We start from the raw sequence: 22,297 nt of genomic DNA on the forward strand, positions 1-22,297 counted from the left end.
TCTTTCTCAAAAGTCATCAGTTACATTTAATATCCCAAATCTCTGACCTGTTCTGATGACAGATCTCCATCTATTGTGATGTCATCCAGTACTTGATGGTAGTATTTCACATGATTTTTTTTTTCTGGCTACAGTTTAAAGGGCACTTCCTGTTTGTGAAGTAAAGCCTACCATACTATCAAAATATGTAACTGAAGGGTTACAGTATGACTTCGTGTGATTTTATTTCTACATCATTGCCTTAAATAGCAATGAGTAAATCTTCTAAATTATGTTGTAAGACTTCTTGCCCACGAAGCAATATATTCTGTAGTCTCGTTGACAAAGTTTTTAAAAGACCATCCTTGCAGTCTTTGCATCAGTGGGGATATCACTGCTATGAGCCCAGGGTTTATAGAACACTGGCAAAAATTCTGAGGTATGTCGACTTGGAAGGATTTGACATACTACTCTCAGATTATATTGCATTTGTGGAAAAATCAGGATGCCATTTAGAAGTAAATTTTAACCTTGAATTTACTGAAATATGTGTGAATACAATTCTGTACTGGGTTTTCGCCAGAAAAGGTAATCCTGACTTTGTGGAGCTGCTTCTCAAGAAGACAAAAGACTATGTTCAAGACAGAAGTTTTAACCTGGCACTGATATGGAGGTAATAATCTCCTATGTTTTCAACATAAAAGGGGGAAATTTCTCTTTAAGGGATTATACTACTCCTTTTTTTCTAAAATGTATATTTATAGTGACTATATAAGGAAGCCTGAATTGATTGTCCATTCATTTGTTCATTCCTTCATTATTTATTCCATAGAATTTTGCCTATTATGTACATTATTATGTGTCAATAAATTACTAGTGGTTTGCTCTATAGAGCTTACATGTTAGTGCTCAAGATAATGCAATGTTAAACAACCTAGATTTCTGTAACTAGTCAAAGACATTGCTTTTGTAATGCTGTGATCTCTTCTTTTTGAGAATACTGAGAATGTTTACCTATAATATCATGTATATAAACTGACTTTCAAAGTATAATTCAGAGTATAAACACATATTCACTTAGTAATACTTATTAAACATAATAATTCTCTTTTTATGTTAATATCATTGACAAATTTGACATCAAATTCCCCGGAGTTGACTACAATGAAAGTCAAATACCTGATTAAATCTGTTATGGAATCACATTTTCGTCTAATCCAAACATGGCAATCTAGCTAATGAATATTACTGAGGATCTTATCAGAATAAAATATCTAACATAACCTCTTTGTAGTCTGTAATACAGATTTTAAAGTTACTTAGTTTGTACTAACTCCAATTTACTTTTTGGTTTTAGATATTCATTTGAATATCTCAATGAACAGAATAGATGTGCATATGTTCACTCATTCAACAAAATATTTATCACCTTACTATATACAAGGCACTGTACTTAGCACAGTGATAGAACTACCTATGTAATGAAAAATAAGACAGATCAGTTTAAGACTAAACCCATTTCCATTTTCCTGAAGCAGTGTTGTTTTCTTGATGGTGTATTATGTGATCCTATGTGGTGTTAGAGAACCACTAGATTACTTTCCTTAATAATAATCAATAATTACCCAAGTACAAAAATGAGCACTTAATTCTGGAATATCAATAAACAAAACTCCAAAATATCACTTTTTGGTTGTTTTAAGGGCTACTATATATGTAACTATAGCAGAGATCAGCAGCTTCTAACAATGAGCATCACTAACTGGACTAAGTAATGCCTTTATATATCCCTTGACAGGTCCATAGGAAAGAAAAATGAAATGAAACAGAGGAAGAGAGGATTAAGTTTTTTACAAAGGTTAATGGGGGAGTGGAGGGGCAAGGTAAAACTGAAAACAAAGAACAGGAAATGAAAAAGAAACACACAGTGGGACATAAGAGTGTGCCATTAACAACTGTTTTGATAAATTGTTAAGATTCATATATTTTGACTTAGATGCATCATCAAGGTAAAACACATTACAGACCAATTCTATGTCCCACAGTTTTTTGGATCTTTCAGAGTCACAGAACTTTAAATTCAAATGGAACCTAAGAATTCATTAACAAACCTCCCCCGCCCTCTTCCTGGACAACAACTCCCATAATGTATCTCTGGTTGCTGCTCATCTGGTCTTTGCTTGAACGACGCTAGTAGTAGTGAGTTAACTATTTCCTGAGATAAACCATTCCTTTACCAGGGACCCTTCTCTGTCCTAGCTATCCACTTTCCTCTCAATGATTTTACCCAGTCCCATGACTTTAAATATGTCAATTACTCCTAAATCTTTACCTCCAGCCCTGACCTCTCCTCTGAGCCCCAGACTCCTCTTATAAATCAGGCTATTGGCTCAACATCTGAAATTTAACAGAAACAAAACAGAGTATTGATCTAAGTTATCCTCTGCCTGCTAACTTGCTCCTTCTCTTGAATTCTCCACTAGATTAACAGCCTCTGTTGCTCAGGTCAGAAATCCAGGACTTATTCTTGTTTCTTCTCTTTCTTTCACAGCACATCAGCAAATCTTTTTGACTTTATCTCTAAAACATATCCCAATTTGTTATCCTTTTCATGTCCTCCATTCCTAACCTAGGTGAAGCCACCATTACTTCTTACCTAGATACTCCAAAAGATTCCTACTGGAAATCTTCCAGCTTCCATTCTTCCTTCTTACAATCCATTCTTGAGGCAGCAGCCTGAGTGACCTTTTAAAAATGTGAAATAGGCCATACCACCCATGTTTAAAATCATCCAAAGTTTTCCCACTACCAGTAGAAAAAAATTCAAAATCTATATCCATTTTTTAAAATTCCCATACAATCTATCCCCAAATCCAACCTCCCAAATCTATTCTTATGTCACTCTTCCTTGAACACTATATTCCAACCATGTATTGGTTGTCCACTATATACTCTTGCTAAAAGTAAGCTCCAGGAGGAACTTACCAGGTGGTCCAGTGGTTAAGACTCTGTGCTTCAAATGGAGGCGGTGCAAGTGTGATCCCTGGTTGAGGGACTAAGATCCCACACGCCATGTGGTGTGGCCCCCCCCAAAAAGAAAATGCTCCATGAAAGGAGCATATTCTTTAACAGTGCCTAGAACTATCCAGATACATAGCAAGTGGTTAATCGAGATTGCATTAGATGAAAACTGAATTTTTATACAGTGTTTAGACTCTTCTTTGTCATAATGCACTGAATTCTGTCTCCATTTCTCCAACTCTGCCCCAAGAAATATAAAGGACAAAGTCTACTCATTCTGTCTCCTATATGAAAACCTCTCAAATATTTGAACATAGTTATTTTGACCCCATAAAGAATATCTTAAGTTTCCTACTATCTGTTGTTTATTTCCATAACAGCATCACTCTTTGGTCACCTCCCCTTGTATACACTCCAGTTTGATAATTTCCCTAATACAATCATAAAGTGTATTAATAGGACCCTGGGGGGAAAAAAAAGACAGAATTAGTGAGGGAAAGGAACTTAAAGTTTGTTCATTTTATTTTTGCTTATTTATTATAGCAAAAATATATGCTACTGTATGGCAGACTGTAAGTGGTTAAAGAGAGATAATATCATTCAGTTAAAATAATAGCAAGTATTTAGCATTTTCTAAGTACTAGGCATTGTGTTATTTGTTGGGGATACAAAAACAAAGTAGATATATTTCCTAATTTTGGAGAACTCACAGACTAGTAAGCAGGCCATGAAAAGAATAATCCAATATAAATTCAGAAACAGAAGTATGTACAGGTAGAAAGAATATAGGACATTGTTAACACTATTGGGGAGCAGCAGATATCTAGAAGGCTCTTTAGAAGTGATGTCTTAAACTGATTTTTCAAAGATAAAAAGGAGTCTTCCCTGTCTTTCCCTTGAAGAAATATAATCTAGGCAGAGAGAGGCTAACTAAAGCCAAGAGAGACACAAACACATTTTATCCATTGACTACAGGCAACTCAGCAACTGCTAGAAAATGAGATGGAAATCAAGTAATAGGGAGCAATAAGGCCTAAAAGTGAAACTGTGAAAGATTTTGTAGGTCATACTAAGAAATCTAAAATTTACACCATGGGTGATGCCCAGTCAGTGAAGATCAGAATTGTAGTATGAAAAGATTAACCAGCTCTCATCTGAAGACTGGATTGTGGGAAGAAAGGCTGGAGCTGTAGCTGACAGACCAGTTAGTAGACTGCTCATCAGCAGTTCCAGAATTTCTATGTAGAAAAGGTTGAGGGACACATCTGATTGAAAAGAGGCAGGTGGTTAGAGGAGTTGCTTGAAGCTGAATTTGCATAGCATGCCCAGTATGCTAACTAAGATTATATGTGTATTTATAATAATTTGGGAGGAAGAACTAATTCTGCTCTACTACCATGACCCCACACACACACAGCCCCTAGCCACCTTTTGTTATCATAATTGTCCAGGTAAATTATAATGAGGACTTAAACTAAAACAATAGCAATGGGAAAAGAGATATTACTAAACAGAATAACCAGAATTACAGTAGGTGATCAGAAGTAGAGAATGAAAGAGGAAGAAGAGTTAAACTTCAGATTTATAAATTTTGAGACTGGTTGATGATTGTATTAGTTTCCTTTTGCTGCTGTAACAAATTGCTACAAACTTAGAGCCTTAAAACAAGATAAATTTATTATTTTCTATTTCTGATGATCAAAAGTCCAAAATGAGGCTACAATGGCTCATATCAAGATGTCACAAGGCAGATTCCTTCTGGAAGCACTAGCTAGAGGCATTAGCTGCTTTTGCCAGCTTCTAAAGCCTGCCTACATTCCTTGGTTCATTTGCATGGAACCATGAAAGACTATCAACAGCCAAAGCAACCTTGATAAAGAAGAAAAAAGCCAGAGGTATCATGTGCCCTGATTTCAAACTATACTACCCTGATTTCAAACTATACTACAAAGCTATAGTAATCAAAACTGTGTAGTAATGGCATTTTTAAAAAAGATACATACATCAATGGAACAGAATTGAATGTCTAAAAATAAACCCATGTTTTTATGGTCAACCAATTTATTACAAAGGAAGCAAGAATATACAATGGGGAAAAGACAGCCTCTTCAATAAATGGTGTGGGGAAAATAGGATAGCTACACACAAACTGACCAGATTGTTATACTATATACAAAAATAAACTCAAAATTTATTTAAAACTGAAATATGAGACCAGAAATCATAAAATTTCTAGAAGAAAACATAGGCAGTACATAATTTTACATCAGTCTTAGCAACATTTTCTTAAATACATATCCTCAGGCAAAGGCAACAAAAGCAAAAATAAACAGATGAAACTACATCATACTAAAAAAGCTTTTGGATAGCAAAGGAAAGCATCAACAAAATGAAAAGGCTTACTGAGTAAAGGGAGATATGCACAATATATCCAATCAGAGGTTAATATCAAAAACACGTAAAGAACTCAATATTATAAAAATAAAATTTTGAAAAAGGGGGGGACCCATAGGTGTTTTCCCAAGGAAGACATACACATGGCTTATAGACATGAAAAGAGGCTCAACATCACCAATATCAGTGTGTTTGCATGTGCGCACACATATTCAGTCAATTCAGTTCAGTCACTGAGTCATGTCCGACTCTTTGTGACCCGATGAAACGCAGTACGCCAGGCCTCCCTGTCCGTCACCAACTCCTGGAGTCCACTCAAATCCATGTCCATTGAGTTGGTAATGCCATCCAACCATCTCATCCTCTGTCAGCCCCTTCTCCTCCCACCCCCAATCTTTCCCAGCATCAGGGTCTTTTCCAATGTCAGCTCTCCGCATCAGGTGGCCAAAGTATTGGAGTTTCAGCTGCAACATCAGTCTTTCCAATGAACACTCAAGACAGACCTGCTTTAGGATGGACTGGTTGGATCTCCTTGCAGTCCAAGGGACTCACAACAGTCTTCTCCAACACCACAGTTGAAAACCATCAATTCTTCAGCGCTCAGCTTTCTTTATAGTCCAACTCTCACATCCATACACGACCACTGGAAAAATCATAGCCTTGACTAGATGGACCTTTGTTGGCAAAGTAATGCCTCTGCTTTTTAATATGCTCTCTAGGTTGGTCAAAACTTTCCTTCCAAGGAGTAAGCATCTTTTAATTTCATGGCTGCAGTCACCATCTGCAGTGATTTTGGAGCCCAGAAAAATAAAATCAGCCACTGTTTCCACTGTTTCCCCATCTATTTGCCATCAAGTGATGGGACCAGATGCCATGATCTTAGTTTTCTGAATGTTGAACTTTAAGTCAACTTTTTCACTCTCCTCTTTCACTTTCATCAAGAGGCTCTTTAGTTCTTCACTTTCTGCCATAAGGATGGTGTCATCTGCATATCTGAGGTTATTGACATTTCTCCCTACAATCTTGATTCCAGCTTGTGTTTGATCCAGCCCAGCGTGTCTCATGATGTACTCTGCATATAAGTTAAATAAGCAGGGTGACAATATACAGCCTTGACATACTCCTTTTCCTATTTGGAACCAGTGTGTTGTTCCATGTCCAGTTTGAACTGTTGCTTCCTGACCTGCATACACGTTTCTCAAGAGGCAGGTCAAGTGGTCTGGTATATTCCCATCTCTTTCAGAATTTTCCACAGTTTATTGTGATCCACACAGTCAAAGGCTTTGGCATAGTCAATAAAGCAGAAATAGATGTTTTCCTGGAACCCTCTTGCTTTTTAGATGATCCAGCGAATGTTGGCAATTTGATTTCCTCTGCCTTTTCTAAAACCAGCTTGAACATCTGGAAGTTCATGGTTCACATATTGTTGAAGCCTGGCTTGGAGAATGTTGAGCATTACTTTACTAGCATGTGAGATGAGTGCAATTGTGCGGTAGTTTGAGCATTCTTTGGCATTGCCAATGAAAAGGCAAAAAGATAGGACGCTGAAAGATTAACTCCCCAGGTCGGTAGGTGCCCAATATGCTACTGGAAATCAGTGGAGAAATAACTCCAGAAAGAATGAAGGGATGGAGCCAAAGCAAAAACAACACCCAGCTGTGGATCTGACTGGTGATAGAAGCATGGTCTGATGCTGTAAAGAGCAATATTGCACAGGAACCTGGAATATTAGGTCCATGAATCAAGGCAAATTGGAAGTGGTCAAACAGGAGATGGCAAGAGTGAACGTTGACATTCTAGGAATCAGAGAACTAAGATGGATTGAAATGGGTGAATTTAACTCAGAGGGCCATTATATCTACTACTGTGGGCAGGAATACCTTACAAGAAATGGAGTACAGTGTCCCACAGGTTTTGGGTTGTTGTGTTTTCATTTTCATTCATTTCTATGCATATTTTGATTTCTTTTTTTATTTCTTCTGTGATTTGTTGATTATTCAGCAGCATGTTGTTCAGCCTCCATATGTTGGAATTTTTTATAGTTTTTCTTCTGTAATTGAGATCTAATCTTACTGCATTGTGGTCAGAAAAGAAGCTTGGAATGATTTCAATTTTTTTGAATTTACCAAGGCTAGATTTATGGCCCAGGATGTGATCTATCCTGGAGAAGGTTCCGTGTGCACTTGAGAAAAAGGTGTAATTCATTGTTTTGGGGTGAAATGTCCTATAGATATCAATTAGGTCTAACTGGTCTATTGTATCATTTAAAGTTTGTGTTTCCTTGTTAATTTTCTGTTTAGTTGATCTATCCATAGGTGTGAGTGGGGTATTAAAGTCTCCCACTATTATTGTGTTACTGTTAATTTCCCCTTTCATACTTGTTAGCATTTGTCTTACATATTGTGGTGCTCCTATGTTGGGTGCATATATATTTATAATTGTTATATCTTCTTCTTGGATTGATCCTTTGATCATTATGTAGTGTCCTTCTTTGTCTCTTTTCACAGCCTTTGTTTTAAAGTCTATTTTATCTGATATGAGTATTGCTACTCCTGCTTTGTTTTGGTCTCTTTTGTGTGGAATATCTTTTTCCAGCCCTTCACTTTCAGTCTGTATGTGTCCCCTGTTTCAAGGTAGGTCTCTTGTAGACAACATATATGGGGGTCTTGTTTTTGTATCCGTTCAGCCAGTCTTTGTCTTTTGGTTGGGGCATTCAACCCATTTACATTTAAGGTAATTATGGATAAGTATGATCCCGTTGCCATTTATTATTTTGGGTTCGAGTTTATACACCCTTTTTGTATTTCCTGTCTAGAGAATATCCTTTAGTATTTGTTGGAGAGCTGGTTTGTTGGTGCTGAATTCTCTCAGCTTTTGCTTGTCTGTAAAGCTTTTGATTTCTCCTTCATATTTGAATGAGATCCTTGCTGGGTACAGTAATCTGGGCTATAGGTTATTTTCTTTCATCACTTTAAGTATGTCCTGCCATTCCCTCCTGGCCTGAAGAGTTTCTATGGAAAGATCAGCTGTTATCCTTATGGGAATCCCCTTGTGTGTTGTTTGTTGTTTTTCCCTTGCTGCTTTTAATATTTGTTCTTTGTGTTTGATCTTTGTTAATTTGATTAATATGTGTCTTGGGGTGTTTTGCCTTGGGTTTATCCTGTTTGGGACTCTCGGTTTCTTGGACTTGGGTGATTATTTCCTTCCCCATTTTAGGGAAGCTTTCAACTATTATCTCCTGGAGTATTTTCTCATGGTCTCTATTTTTGTCTTCTTCTGGGACTCCTATGATTCGAATGTTGGGGCATTTAACATTGTCCTGGAGGTCTCTGAGATTGTGCTCATTTCTTTTAATTCATTTTTCTTTTTTCCTCTCTGATTCATTTATTTCTACCATTCTATCTTCTACTTCACTGATCCTATCTTCTGCCTCCGTTATTCTACTATTTGTCCCCTCCAGAGTGTTTTTGATCTCATTTATTGAAAAAGGAACCCTTTTACACTGTTGGTGGGAATGCAAACTAGTACAGCCACTATGGAGAACAGTGTGGAGACTCCTTAAAAAACTGGAACTAGAACTGCCTTATGACCCAGAAATCACACTACTGGGCATACACACCAAGGAAACCAGAAGGGAAAGAGACACGTGTACCCCAATGTTCATTGCAGCACTGTTTATAATAGCCAGGACATGGAAGCAACCTAGATGTCCATCAGCAGATGAATGGATAAGAAAGCTGTGGTACATATACACAATGGAGTATTACTCAGCCATTAAAAAGAATACATTTGAATCAGTTCTAATGAGGTGGATGAAACTGGAGCCTATTATACAGACTGAAGTAAGCCAGAAAGAAAATACCAATACAGTATACTAACGTATATATATGGAATTTAGAAAGATGGCAACGATAACCCTGTATGCGAGACAGCAAAAGAGGCACAGATGTATAGAACAGTCTTTTGGACTCTGTGGGAGAGGGAGAGGGTGGGATGATTTGGGAGAATGGCATTGAAACATGTATAATATCAAATATGAAATGAATCACCAGTCCAGGTACAATGCATGATACAGGATGCTTGGGGCTGGTGCACTGGGATGACTCAGAGGGATGGTACGGGGAGGGAGGTTGGGGTGGGGGGGTGGTTCAGGATGGGGAACACATGTACACCCGTGGCAGATTCATGTTGATGTATGGCAAAACCCATATAATATTGTAAAGTAATTAGCCTCCAATTAAATAAATTTATATTAAAAAAAAAAGAAGAAGAAATGGAGTAGCTATCATGGTCAACAAAAGAGTCCGAAATGCAGTACTTGGATGCAATTCAAAAACGACAGAATGATTTCTGTTCGTTTCCAAGGCAAACCATTCAATATCACGGTAATCCAAGTCTATGCCCCAACCAGTAACGCTGAAGAAGCTGAAGTTGAATGGCTCTATGAAGACCTACAAGACCTTTTAGAACTAACACACAAAAAAGATATATTTTTATTATAGGGGACTGGAATGCAAAAGTAGGAAGTCAAGAAACACCTGGAGTAACAGGCAAATTTGGCCTTAGAGTACAGAATGAAGCAGGGCAAATAACAGAATTTTGCCAAGAAAATGCACTGGTCATAGCACACATATTACAGAAATGCAAATTAAAACTGTAATGAGATCACTTCCCACTTGTCAGAATGTTATCAAAAAGACAGCAAATAAGTGTTAATGAAAAGAAAAGGGAAACTTTGTGCACTGTTGCTGAAAATGTAGACTGTGCAGTCACTGTGGAAAACAGTATGTAGGTTCCTCAAAAAATTAATAATAGAGTTACCATAGGACTCAGCAAGTTCACTTCTGGGTATTTATGTGAAGAAAATGAAAACACTAATTCAAAAAGATATATGCATGTCTATGTTCATTGCAGCATTATTTACAGGACCCAAGATATGGAAGTAACCTAAGTAATCATAGTAGATAAAGAAGTCATGTCTGTGTATATACACATAAATACAATGGATTATTACTCATCCATAAAAAAGAATAAGATCTTGCTATTTGTGATAACATCAATAGACTTAGAGGACATTACACTAAGTGAAATAATTTAAATAGAGAAAAACAAATACTATGTATTTGTAGAATACATAGTATTCTACATGTAGAATCTAAAAAACAAAACAAATGAACAACAACAAAAAAAGGAAACAGACTCATAGATACAAACTATTGGTTTCAGGGCAGCAGGGTTATGAGTTCAGAGAAATAGGTAAAGGAGATTAAGAGGTACAAACTTCAAGTTATAAAATAAGTCATGGGGATGTAACTTACAGCATTGGGGATATAGTCAATAATATCATAATAACTTTGCACAGTAGCAGATGATGAATTGTAGTGATCAGTTCATAATGTATTTAAATATCAAACCACTATGTTGTATACCTGAAACCAATATAATATTGCATGTTAACCACACTTCAATTAAAAATATAAATAAAATAAAATTGACAAATGCCCTCACTGCACCTTCTCAGCACTTCCATACTTATCCTGCCTTACTTTTTCTTTTTCCCCACAATATTTATCAGAACCTCTACATACTATAAAATTATCTTGTTTGCTATGTTCATTCTGTATTGTTTGTTTCCCCTCACTGCTGTATTAGCAAGAAAGGAGGTATCTTTGTTTTGTTCACTCATATATCCCAAGTACCCAAAAGACTGCCTGGCATACAGTATGCAGTCAATAAGTATTTGCTGAATAAATTATCATGTTACTGTCACAGATGAAATTGCCTGAGAATAGTTAGTCAGATGAAAATTAGTCAAAAGGCCACATTTACTTTACTTAGATATTAAGGGCAGAGAAAGAGGGATAAGTTAAAGAGGGTTGAGAATGAATAGTCAAAGAGGTAGCTGCATCTTAAAGAGAATGGTCCCACTGAGCCATGGGAAAATATCTCAAGAAAATCAACTGTGTCAAATATCAGAGATAAAATTATTGTGAAGAAATGTATATTGAATTGGCAGTCAGACCAAAAGAGAAATATTAGGAAACATTTTAGAAATAACTATTATAGCTGCAAAACGGAATCATTCTCTGTATATCTCTATGGAAATATTATATTCCACTTCATAACTGTGTATATGACAGGTTTTCAGATACAGAGGGTTCAGTTCATTAAGCTCACATTTAAAAACTGATTCTTGACTTGCTTGCCTCCCTCCATCCATATAAGTACTGTTATAATTAACTGTCAGTACAGATTAAGCAAATTTTGGTTTACAATAACATGCTCTTTAAACGTGAGGATTAATCATATGCCATTTGGGTATAGACTAGACATTCAAATCTTATTTTAAACCTATTTGAGTTTTATTTATGTTTCAACATTTTTGGTCCAAAGTATCTTCTACAGGTAATCTTAATATCTTAAAATCAGCTAATATCTCTAAATCTTAAAAAGGGCCGCTTATGGTATTTTCTGCCCCCTAAGTCCCCTGAATCCCAATACTTATAAGACTCTTAAGTCAAATATCTTAAGAGTTAGCAAGATGAATAAATGAGATTGTTCTTGAAAATTCTAAGTGATTGCACTTCACCAAAAATCTTATTAGGTCCAAAGCTATAGAATAAATTAATAATATTTTAATAATATTAGAATTAAATATTTTAATTTCAGTTAATTAAAAATAATATTTTTCAGGATAATAACAAAAAAATCACTTAATATATACTTGAGTATCTACTATGGGCCAAGCATTGTTCTAGGCATTTAGGGATATAATAGCATACTAAACAGACAAAAAGCATTGCCCCACAGAACTTAAAATTTTATAGTTCATCTTGCCCACCCATTTATTTTGAAGATAAGAAAATGAAAGATTAGAGACATTAAGCAAGTTGTCCAAAATGATAAGGGCTTAATGGAGCTATGTACAAAGAGCTATAAGGAGTAAGACAAACTCAGGCAATCAAAGAAGACTTTGCAAAAGAGTTTATTTGATAGAGTCTTATATAATCAGCAAGACTTGTCCCAGAATTGAAAGTAGAAGGGAAGAACACACACAAATCCAAGAAACACAGAAAAGTTGAAGGCAGTTGTGATTTGGGAAAGTGAATACCAATAATCAGGAGAAAGAATACAGAGGTAGTTTAGAAATTGAATTTTGCATATGTGTTAGAAGTATTTGTGAAAAAGATGAGATGTTCAGGACAATATTGATCTGGAGATGACTCTAGGAGAGAGTTTATATATACTTGACATAGAATTAAAAGGATATATATAGTATCACCAGCACAGTGTTAACAAACTCTTACTTCTTAATTTCTAAAATGCTATTCTGCACTGCAAATTTGTTTTTTTAATCATAAAACTTGGCATTTCAGAGTTCAGTGAAGCTTTGAAGATAGACTTTTGGTCTAGTAATTTTCATGCTGTACTTTTTGGAGTTCCTGACAAGAACCACAGAGGAGGTCTCTAAGACCCCAAATACCCATCAACAAGAAAATTTATCTAATACAGAACATACATTTTAGACAGCAAGTTCTTGCATAACAATACTCCAATGTTGGTTTATATCTGTAAATGAAACATTCTTGCCAAACATCCACCAATCATTCAAGTCTTAGCTCCAGGATAACCTACAGGCAATGAATATTCTAGGTAGAGTTGGGTGCCTCTCCTCAATGCTTTTACAGTATCTTAAGCATGCTTCTATCATAGCAATTATCATCTTTCACTGAAGTTTTTAAAATTAGTTGTCTATTTCCCTTACCAGACCATAATAAGCGTCTTTCATCTCTGCATATCTAGTACTTAGTACATGCTGGACAAGCATTAAATAAATTAGCTAATGAATGCCTGAGCAAATGAACACATAAATAAATGCACGAGGAAAGGGAGACTCAAAGAGGCTGACCTACCTGATGTCACACATCTTATTAGGAAAACTGAAACCTAGAAACTAGAACTTTTAAATCTCTACTATTTTGGGCATTATATCATGTCACCTCTCATTTTAATTATTTGAAATCCCCATTCGTCTAGTCAAGGCTATGGTTTTTCCAGTAGTCACGTATGGATGTGAGAGTTGGACTGTGAAGAAAGCTGAGCGCTGAAGAATTGATGTTTTTAACTGTGGTGTTGGAGAAGACTCTTGAGAGTCCCTTGGACTGCAAGGAGATCCAACTAGTCCATTCTAAAGGAGATCAGCCCTGGGTGTTCTTTGGAAGGAATGATGCTAAAGCTGAAACTGCAGTACTTTGGCCACCTCATGGGAAGAGTTGACTCATTGGAAAAGACTCTGATGCTGGGAGGGATTGGGGGCAGGAGAAGGGGACGACAGAGGATAAGATGGCCGGATGGCATCACTGACTCAATGGATGTGAGTCTGAGTGAATTCCGGGAGTTGGTGATGGACAGGGAGGCCTGGCGTGCTGTGATTCATGGGGTCGCAAAGAGTTGGACATGACTGAGTGACTGAACTGAACTGAACTGAAAGTTCTTTTTGAATAATGCTCTCCTTGATAGGCATAATTGTCTAAAACTAATATTTATAGTTTGTATGTGGTTTTGGACTATATCAGTATTTTATTAGACCAATCAAGAGAATTCCAGAGACAGGACTATGAGTAAAATTTCCCTTTCCTTAGTCCTAAAATCCATGTTTACTTGGCCAAATCAAGGCTTGATAATTAATTAAAACAATCCCCTATGGTTGATTCTACCATGTCCTATCTACATATCTTGACCAATTTAATAGCAAACATAAATGTCCATGAAATGAAATGACTGCAAGAACTACATACAATTAGAAAAAATAAAATTTTCATTTCTGTCATAATTGAGCATAAATTTTCAAGTCCAGCCACCATATAGTACTCCAGGAAAAGCAAAATTTCAGAGAACTCTCAAAACTCTATTGAAGAAGCAAAATTATACTCTGTCCTTGAGAGACGTGATATGGCCCTCATCATAATTTACATTTCTTCAACCTGAAAATATCAATTCTAATTTTATTAAAGTGAAAAAATAGAATTAAGGTAGTTACACTTTTTCCTTTTCAGTCTAATTTTCAAACTCAATTCAATCCCAAGCCTGATACATGATTAAGAACAACAAAAACAAAAAGATATCAAAAGGGTCACATAATTCTGTTCTATTAAAAAGTGAAATACAAAAGTCTGTCCTTCTATTCCATTTTAGATTTTCTAGAGCTATATCAGTTTCATAATGCAACTTCTAATCACTATGGATTTCTCAAATGAGAAACAGAATTGCTATCACTAAAGTTAAATACTTTCCATACAATATAAATCTTTTTGTTTGTTTTTACAAGTGTAAAAGGGGTTTAAGCGTGTAGTAGGAGCTTTCTTATTTTTTAACCTTCTAGTTGGCCTAGATTCAGAGTAGAAAACTTTTTAAGACATATTATATATAAAGGTAAAGTTATATTAAAGTTATTTAAGATAATACTATGATTTTAAGACAAACAGTTTACCACATTTCTTAATTCTACATTCAATGAGGTCTTGTTTGTTTGTCTGGTTCACAGAACTTTCACTCCAGTATACTGTCCAAGCCCATTAAGTGGCATCACACCTCTACTTTACGTAGCTCAGACGAGACAATCCAATATCTTAAAAATACTCCTGCAATATGGAATCTTAGAAAGAGAAAATAACCCTATCAACATTGTGTTAACAATATTGCTCTACCCTTCAAGAGTGAGAATAATGGTTGATCATGAATTGGTAGACATCGAGGAAGATGCCAAAACATGTTTAGTGCTCTGTTCCAGAGTGCTTTCCACCATTTCAATCAGGGAAATAGAGGTAAGCAAAATATTGTACTTTGTACTTTGACTCAATTATTGATCAAGTTTAAGACAGAACTGTGAGGCAAGAATAAAGTCAATTTTAAATCTATGGATCCAGTGAAAAATTAATCACTGAGTATATACTTATAAATTAAAAACAAGTGGAATTCCAATTATATTGAACATTAACTCTTTTAGTTCATAATTTTATATCTTCTAAATATGAAATAACTTTTAAAAGTTAAATTTATATTTTATTTTAGCATTTATTAAGTTGATATATGTTATTATTACATCCTAATTACATGATAACCTGTTTATTAGGATTTCTATATCTATTAAAATCACAACAAATTAAATTTTTAACAGATTTCTTTTCCTATAGAATATTTGGAAATAAAAGTTGCATTTCTTCCCACATAAAATCACATACCAAGAAACATATTTTGCTTTTCAAAACTCCTGAACAATTTTAAGCATGAAAATATAAAGGCTTTAAATATTTGTTCAGTTGAAAATATCTATCCCTCAGAAATATGAAGAGTTTCTCCTTGGTAAGGTTTAGGGAAAAAAAACAACAAACAAACCATGCAATGGGCATGTTCACCCTGTCAAAATGAACTGCAAGTTTTAGCATCAAACTGTATCAAGTTTATTAGTGTCAAAAAATAAGTCTGCTTAAGATAAAGAAGGTAGCCCTATAAATTTAAACCAGTCACATTACTAAAGAATTTAGCAATTCCCCTTGTCTTTAAAGGTGTGACTTCAGAAATAAACTCCTAAGAAATATAATTCTGTTGGATCTTTAACTTTCTTAAGCCTCAACTACATATATCAGTCAAACACCCCTGGGCCAATTGTAAGGAGGGCAAATTGGTCAAATTGTAGCTCAGCTGGTAAAGAATTTGCCTGCAGTGCAGCAGATGGGGTTATATCCCTGGGTTGGGAAGATCCCCTGGAGAAGGAAAATGTAACCCACTCCAGTATTCTTGCCTGGAGAATTCCCATGGACAGAGGAGCCTGGCAGGCTACAGTCCATGGGGTCACAAGAGTCAGACACCACTTAGTGACTAAACCACCACCACCATTTTGGCAACCAATTTTAGGAATTTGCTTGTCCTTGTACAGTGTTAGTTTTGTACCATTATTATAGGACATATTGATTCTCAGGCATCTCTGTGAATGCTATTCCTGAAGTACACTCAAAATAAAACAGTATCAGTTGTAGGATAGAGTGAGTTGATCAAAATCTTTGCCTGAATGGCAAAGTTAAAGCTGGATTCCAATCAACTGCAGTTTAATAAGTGAAGTGGCATTGAGCAAGAAGGTGAAAGATGGCATAAAAACCAGCTTAAAGAACACTTCAAATAACGTGCTTTGCATTACCACACTTCCCAGTTTTATTGTAAATATACATATAGATATCTTTACTTCTAGACCACAGTTCTGTGAGCCCAGAGACTATGTCTGTTTTGTGTAGCCTAGCAATTATCCTAAGCACCAAGCTCACTTCTGAGTATACACAAAATATTCTTTAAAAAATTATTTACTAATGAAAAATTATATATCATTTAAGTTAGTGTCATACAATCTGTAGAGAAGTAATACAGCAGATGTCTTTTACTTCTGTATCAGGCTAATAACATTTACCTTCTAGAACTAAATATTTAAAAGGTTACCTTAACTAAACCTTAAAAAGTCATCTTCACAGGGATGGACCTCTTGTCAGATCTTCTCATGATTCAGCAGTATGAAGTTTTACACTACAATGACTGGAATTACCTGGCAGATTTATGTTGTCTGTGTGTGTGCTTAGTTGCTTCAGTCATGTCTAACTCTTTATGACCGTATGGACCATAGTCTGTAAAGGTTCCTCTGTCCATGGGGATTCTCCATACAAGAATATTGGAGTCCCCTCTTCCAGGGGATCTTCCCAACCTAGGGACTGAACGTGCATCTTCTAATATCTACTGCATTGGCTAGAGCCTCCTGGGACCCCAAACCAACTAAATCAGAAATTTAGGAATAGAACCTCAGCACTGATAGTTTCTAACGTCTCCTAGATAATTTCAGTTTATGGTCAAATTGACAACACTCTAGAGGAGAAGCTAATAAACCATATGATCTAAAATTAAAAAAACAGATTCACTGTTGTAAGAAATAATGTTTTGTGTCCTTAGACACAAAAGACATTCAACTTTATATATGATTTTGTGAATAAAATGGGTATAAAAATTCTTGACTCAGGCAAAAATGTTTTGGGGGAAAAAAGCATTATAGAGTTAATAAACTTAAGATACAATTCTGTGAATTCAAATAAAAAATTAAAATGTTTATAATTTGGACAAATACAGTGATTAATATTACAAAGTTAAAATATTTCTCTTTTCTTTAGATGCAGCTAAGTTTAGGAAGACGTCCAATTATTTCAAATTGGCTGGACTACATTCCTTCAACAAGATACAAAGATCCATGTGAACTATTACATCTCTGCAGAATAACCATCAGGGCTCAACTACTAACCAACAATATGCTCCCAAATGGAATATTTTCACTTCTAATCCCTGTTTGTCTACAGAACTATCTGAATTTAGAAAGTTAATGCACATCTTTTTGTCATTCTTTAAGGATGCTCACTGTTGTATGGTTTAGAAGTTAATAAACTATTAACTTCCCACAAATTTTTACTGTACTGAACATTCCATCAGAAAATATATTTTCAAATAACATACTAAATGAATCACTTTTAAATAAGTATATGGCTATACCCATTACTTATCTATATAGTGGAACAAATTATATGCATTTTTATAAGATTTTAGGTTTACCCTCTTATTCCATTTTTAAAAGTTATTTTGGCCTTGGAGCATTCTTACTACTTGTGGAAAATCTGGTTATATTACTATTCTGAGCTCTGAAGCTTTTACTATCAGTTTGTCCTAGGTTAGGTAAATATTATTTTATATTTTGTATTCATAATAACAAATGTTTATTGAGTTACTTTGCAAATAAAACACAGTGCCTGGTAGTAGGGAATAATTAATTAAATTAATAGGTGATCTCTTTCTTGAGAGAATTTATAATTCTGTAGCAGCCATGGTCACAAACAATACAACGCAAAGAATTAGTCAACTAAAGTGCTGGGAGTAGGATGACAGAAATGTATTATGTCTGGAAATAATTAGCTTTAAATTACAACAGGGAGCTTGAGTGTTTTGGTATATGATACCTCTGAATACTAGACTAGCAGTAGTTTTTTTAGTGAGATATAGTTGCATATAACATTAAAGAGTTCAGGTATAAATATAATGATCCAATAAATTTATATACTGTGAAATAATCACCATAATAAGTCCAGTTAACGTCCATCATCACACATTACAATTTTTTTGTGATGAGAACTTAAAACCTACTCTCTCAATATCTTTGAAATATACAATACAATATTAACTATAGCCACCACGTTGCTCATTACATCCTCGGGACATATTTATAACTTAAAGTTTGCACCTTTTGACCACATTCACCCATTTCGTCCACCCCCGGATTCTATGCATTTTAATACAAATACAGAAACCATTTTGACTCAACATCACATTAGTTAAATCTGCATACTCTTTGGTAAGAAAGGAACTTGTTATCTTAAAAAAATAACAACAACTACGACAGTTTTTTAGCTCTGTGCTTTCTTAATATTTAGAGTATTAGACCCTTCTTTATATAACTAGAGAGAAGTCAACTGTTGGAAGATGAGAACTGGGAGAAAATTCTCCATGGGTCTCTCATGTAATGAGTGGAGGAACTGATTGCCTTATTCTTGATTATCTTTTTAAGGATGCTTGTATAGTGAGCAGCCTTAGAAAATAGAGATAGTGACTCCCTCTGAGCAGAGGGCAGGTTTGCTCAGTGTCTAATGTAATAAAGGCAATGTTTTCCTCTGGGGAAATAAATGGTCAAGCAGGTGTGCTTACAACTCATTTTAAAGGACTGGAGTTTTGAAAGCTTGGGGTTCTTCAGCTATAAGACCAATCTACTGTGTGCATATCTACCTGGACAATTACACATCTGACAATGGGAGTATGTGGAACTAACACAAACAAGAAGCTCATGCTTCATGCTTCACCACTAGTAATAAAGTCCTTTGTCTGATCCAGTCTTTTGTCTTCTGACAGCAAACATGACACTATGGGAAACTAAACTGCTAGTTTGCATGTAAGTTGATACTCTTAGATGCTTCACAGTCCTTGGCAATGAGAATCTGTTCCCTACCTAATCACTGCATTTAGATCATTTCAGTAGCTACTGGCAGACAATATCCATTCTCACTGTCTATCTGCAATCTGGGAACTATCAAAACTTTGACAATTCATAAGAAAAGGGTATTATTTTGGTTTTATAGTAAGATAAAACAATTGTTTAAGTTTCTTAAGAACAGAATAGAAATATCAAAGTAACAATATAATGAGATAACTCGCTTTTCCTCTCCTTTTACTTTTATTCCTTTAAGCGCATCACAGGGTTGAATTATAGAAATACTTATTTATTATACTTAAACCCGTGGACTGCCAGATGTTCAAGCTGGTCTTAGAAAAGGCAGAAGAACCAGAGATCAAATCGCCAACATCCGCTGGATCATCGAAAAAGCAAGAGTTCCAGAAAAACATCTATTTTTGCTTTATTGACTATGCCAAAGCCTTTGACTGTATGGATCACAATAAACTGTGGAAAATTCTGAAAGAGATGGGAATACCAGACCACCTGACCTGCCTCTTGAGAAACCTGTATGCAGGTCAGGAAGCAACAATTAGAACTGGACATGGAACAACAGACTGGTTCCAAATAGGAAAACTCTATTAGCCTTTGCCCTGCTTCACTGCATATTCCAAGGCCAAATTTGCCTGTTACCCCAGGTGTTTCTTGACTTCCTACTTTTGCATTCCAGTCCCCTATAATGAAAAGGACATCTTTTTTGGGTGTTAGTTCTAAAAGGTCTTGTAGGTCTTCATAGAACTGTTCAACTTCAGTTTCTTCAGCGTTATTGGTTGGGGCACAGGCTTGGATTACTGTGATAGTAAATGGTTTGCCTTGGAACAGAGATCATTCTGTCGTTTTTGAGATTGCATCTAAGTACTGCATTTCGGACTCTTTTGTTAACTATGATGGCTACTCCATTTCTTCTAAGAGATTCCTGCCCACAGAAGTAGATATAATGGTCATCTGAGTTAAATTCACCCACCCATTCCAGTCCATCTTAGTTCGCTGATTCCTAGAATGTCGACGTTCACTCTTGCCATCTCCTGTTTGACCACTTTCAATTTGCCTTGATTCATGGACCTAACATTCCAGGTTCCTATGCAATATTGCTCTTTACAGCATTGGACCATGCTTCTATCACAAGTCACATCCACAGCTGGGTATTGTTTTTGCCTTGGCTCCATCCCTTCATTCTTTCTGGAGTTATTTCTCCACTGATCTCCAGTAGCATATTGGGCACCTACTGACCTGGGGAGTTCCTCTTTCAGTATCCTATCATTTTGCCTTTTCCTACTGTTCATGGGGTTCTCAAGGCAAGAAAACTGAAGTGGTTTGCCATTCCCTTCTCCAGTGGGCCACATTCTGTCAGATCTCTCCACCATGACCCATCCATCTTGGGTGGCCCCACACAGCAGGTGGCCCCACACAGCATGGCTTAGTTTCATTGAGTTAGACAAGGCTGTGGTCTCCATGTGATCAGATTGACTAGTTTTCTGTGATTATGGTTTCAGTGTGTCTGCCCTCTGATGCCCTCTCACAACACCTACCATCCTACTTGGGTTTCTCTTACCTTGGATGTGGGGTATCTCTTCATGGCTGGTGATGGACAGGGAGGCCTGGCATGCTGCGATTCATGGGGTCACAAAGAGTTGGACATGACTAGGCAACTGAACTGAACTGAAATAGGAAAAGGAGTACGTCAAGGCTGTATATTGTCACCCTGCTTATTTAACTTATATGCAGAGTACATCATGAGAAACGCTGGGCTGGATGAAGCACAAGCTGGAATCAAGACTGCCGGGGAAATATCAATAACTTCAGATATGCAGATTACACCACCCTTATCGCAGAAAGTGAAGAAGAACTAAAGAGCATGTTGATAAAAGTGAAAGAGGAGAGTGAAAAAGTTGGCTTAAAGCTCAACATTCAGAAAACTAAGATCATGGCATCTGGTCCCATCACTTCATGGCAAATAAATGGGGAAGCAGTGGAAACAGTGGCTGACTTTATGTTTTTGGGCTCCAAAATCACTGCAAATGGTGATTGCAGCCATGAAATTAAAAGACACTTACTCCTTGGAAGGAAAATTATGGCCATAATTTGTACATATTTTAAGCTCATAAATAAATACACAGGAAGTTCAAACAACACACAATACATTCACATTTGAAAATTTTACCAGTAGCATATAAGACAGTTAATTTTTTTGGTTGAAAATACATTATAATATGAAGTAAAAAAAGAATCACCTTTAATCTTTTTTTTTCTTTTGGCCAGGTCATGCAGCTTGCAGAATTTTAGTTCCTTAACCAGGGATCTAATCTGAGAGCCTGCCACTCAGAGGGTTGAGTACCAACCACTGGACCACAAGAGAATTCCCTGAAATTTCTTTCTACTGGAATTATTATTTCTATATTTCTCAACATGGTTGATGGAATCACCACCTAGAATCATATTTAACTCTTCCTTTCTGTATTAATTTGCTAGGGCTGCCATAACAAAGTACACAAACTAGATAGCTTAAAACAACAGCAATTTATTATCTCATAGTTCTGGAGCCAGAAGTCCAAATTGAGGTGTTAGTAGAACCACACTCCCTCTGAAGCCTGTAGGGGAATCCTTCCTTGTCTATTCCTAATTTCTGTTGGTTTCCCAGCAATCTTTGGTATTCCTTGGCTTGTAGATACATCACTCCAATCCTCTGTCTTCACATGCTGTTCTCCGAGTCTCTGTCTTCACATAGTAATCTTATAAGGGCCAATCATATAGGGGCCCACCCTTCTCCAGTATGATCTCATCTTAACTAACTACATTTAAGATGATCCTATTTCCAAATAAGGT

The 22,297-nt window shown here is 36.0% G+C and overlaps 1 protein-coding gene across 2 annotated transcripts; it reads left to right on the forward strand.

The window, feature by feature from the left end:
* The first annotated feature begins 101 nt into the window (after window positions 1–101).
* On the forward strand, window positions 102–17,883 carry ASB17 (ankyrin repeat and SOCS box containing 17). 2 transcript variants are annotated; one of them, XM_059884880.1, is made up of 4 exons: window positions 102–418; window positions 563–652; window positions 14,939–15,218; window positions 17,598–17,883. In XM_059884880.1, exons 1-4 carry the CDS (start codon window positions 252–254, stop codon window positions 17,802–17,804), a joined length of 744 nt encoding a protein of 247 aa, XP_059740863.1. In that variant the 5' UTR covers window positions 102–251; the 3' UTR covers window positions 17,805–17,883. The 2 variants fall into 2 exon arrangements, with proteins under 2 accessions (XP_059740863.1, NP_001069898.1); NM_001076430.2 differs by having other exon boundaries at window positions 131–652.
* The last annotated feature ends 4,414 nt before the right edge of the window (window positions 17,884–22,297 follow it).

Source organism: Bos taurus, chromosome 3 (genome assembly GCF_002263795.3).
Source record: "Bos taurus isolate L1 Dominette 01449 registration number 42190680 breed Hereford chromosome 3, ARS-UCD2.0, whole genome shotgun sequence".
Taxonomy (NCBI): domain Eukaryota; kingdom Metazoa; phylum Chordata; class Mammalia; order Artiodactyla; family Bovidae; genus Bos; species Bos taurus.

Bases quoted from the DNA above. Each gene is read 5' to 3' on its own strand.
- ASB17 (NM_001076430.2), top strand. From the start codon at position 252: ATGAGTAAATCTTCTAAATTATGTTGTAAGACTTCTTGCCCACGAAGC. The intron at 653-14,938 runs GTAATAATCTCC...TCTGGTTCACAG, and splicing joins AACCTGGCACTGATATGGAG to AACTTTCACTCCAGTATACT. The intron at 15,219-17,597 runs GTAAGCAAAATA...TCTTTTCTTTAG, and splicing joins TTTCAATCAGGGAAATAGAG to ATGCAGCTAAGTTTAGGAAG.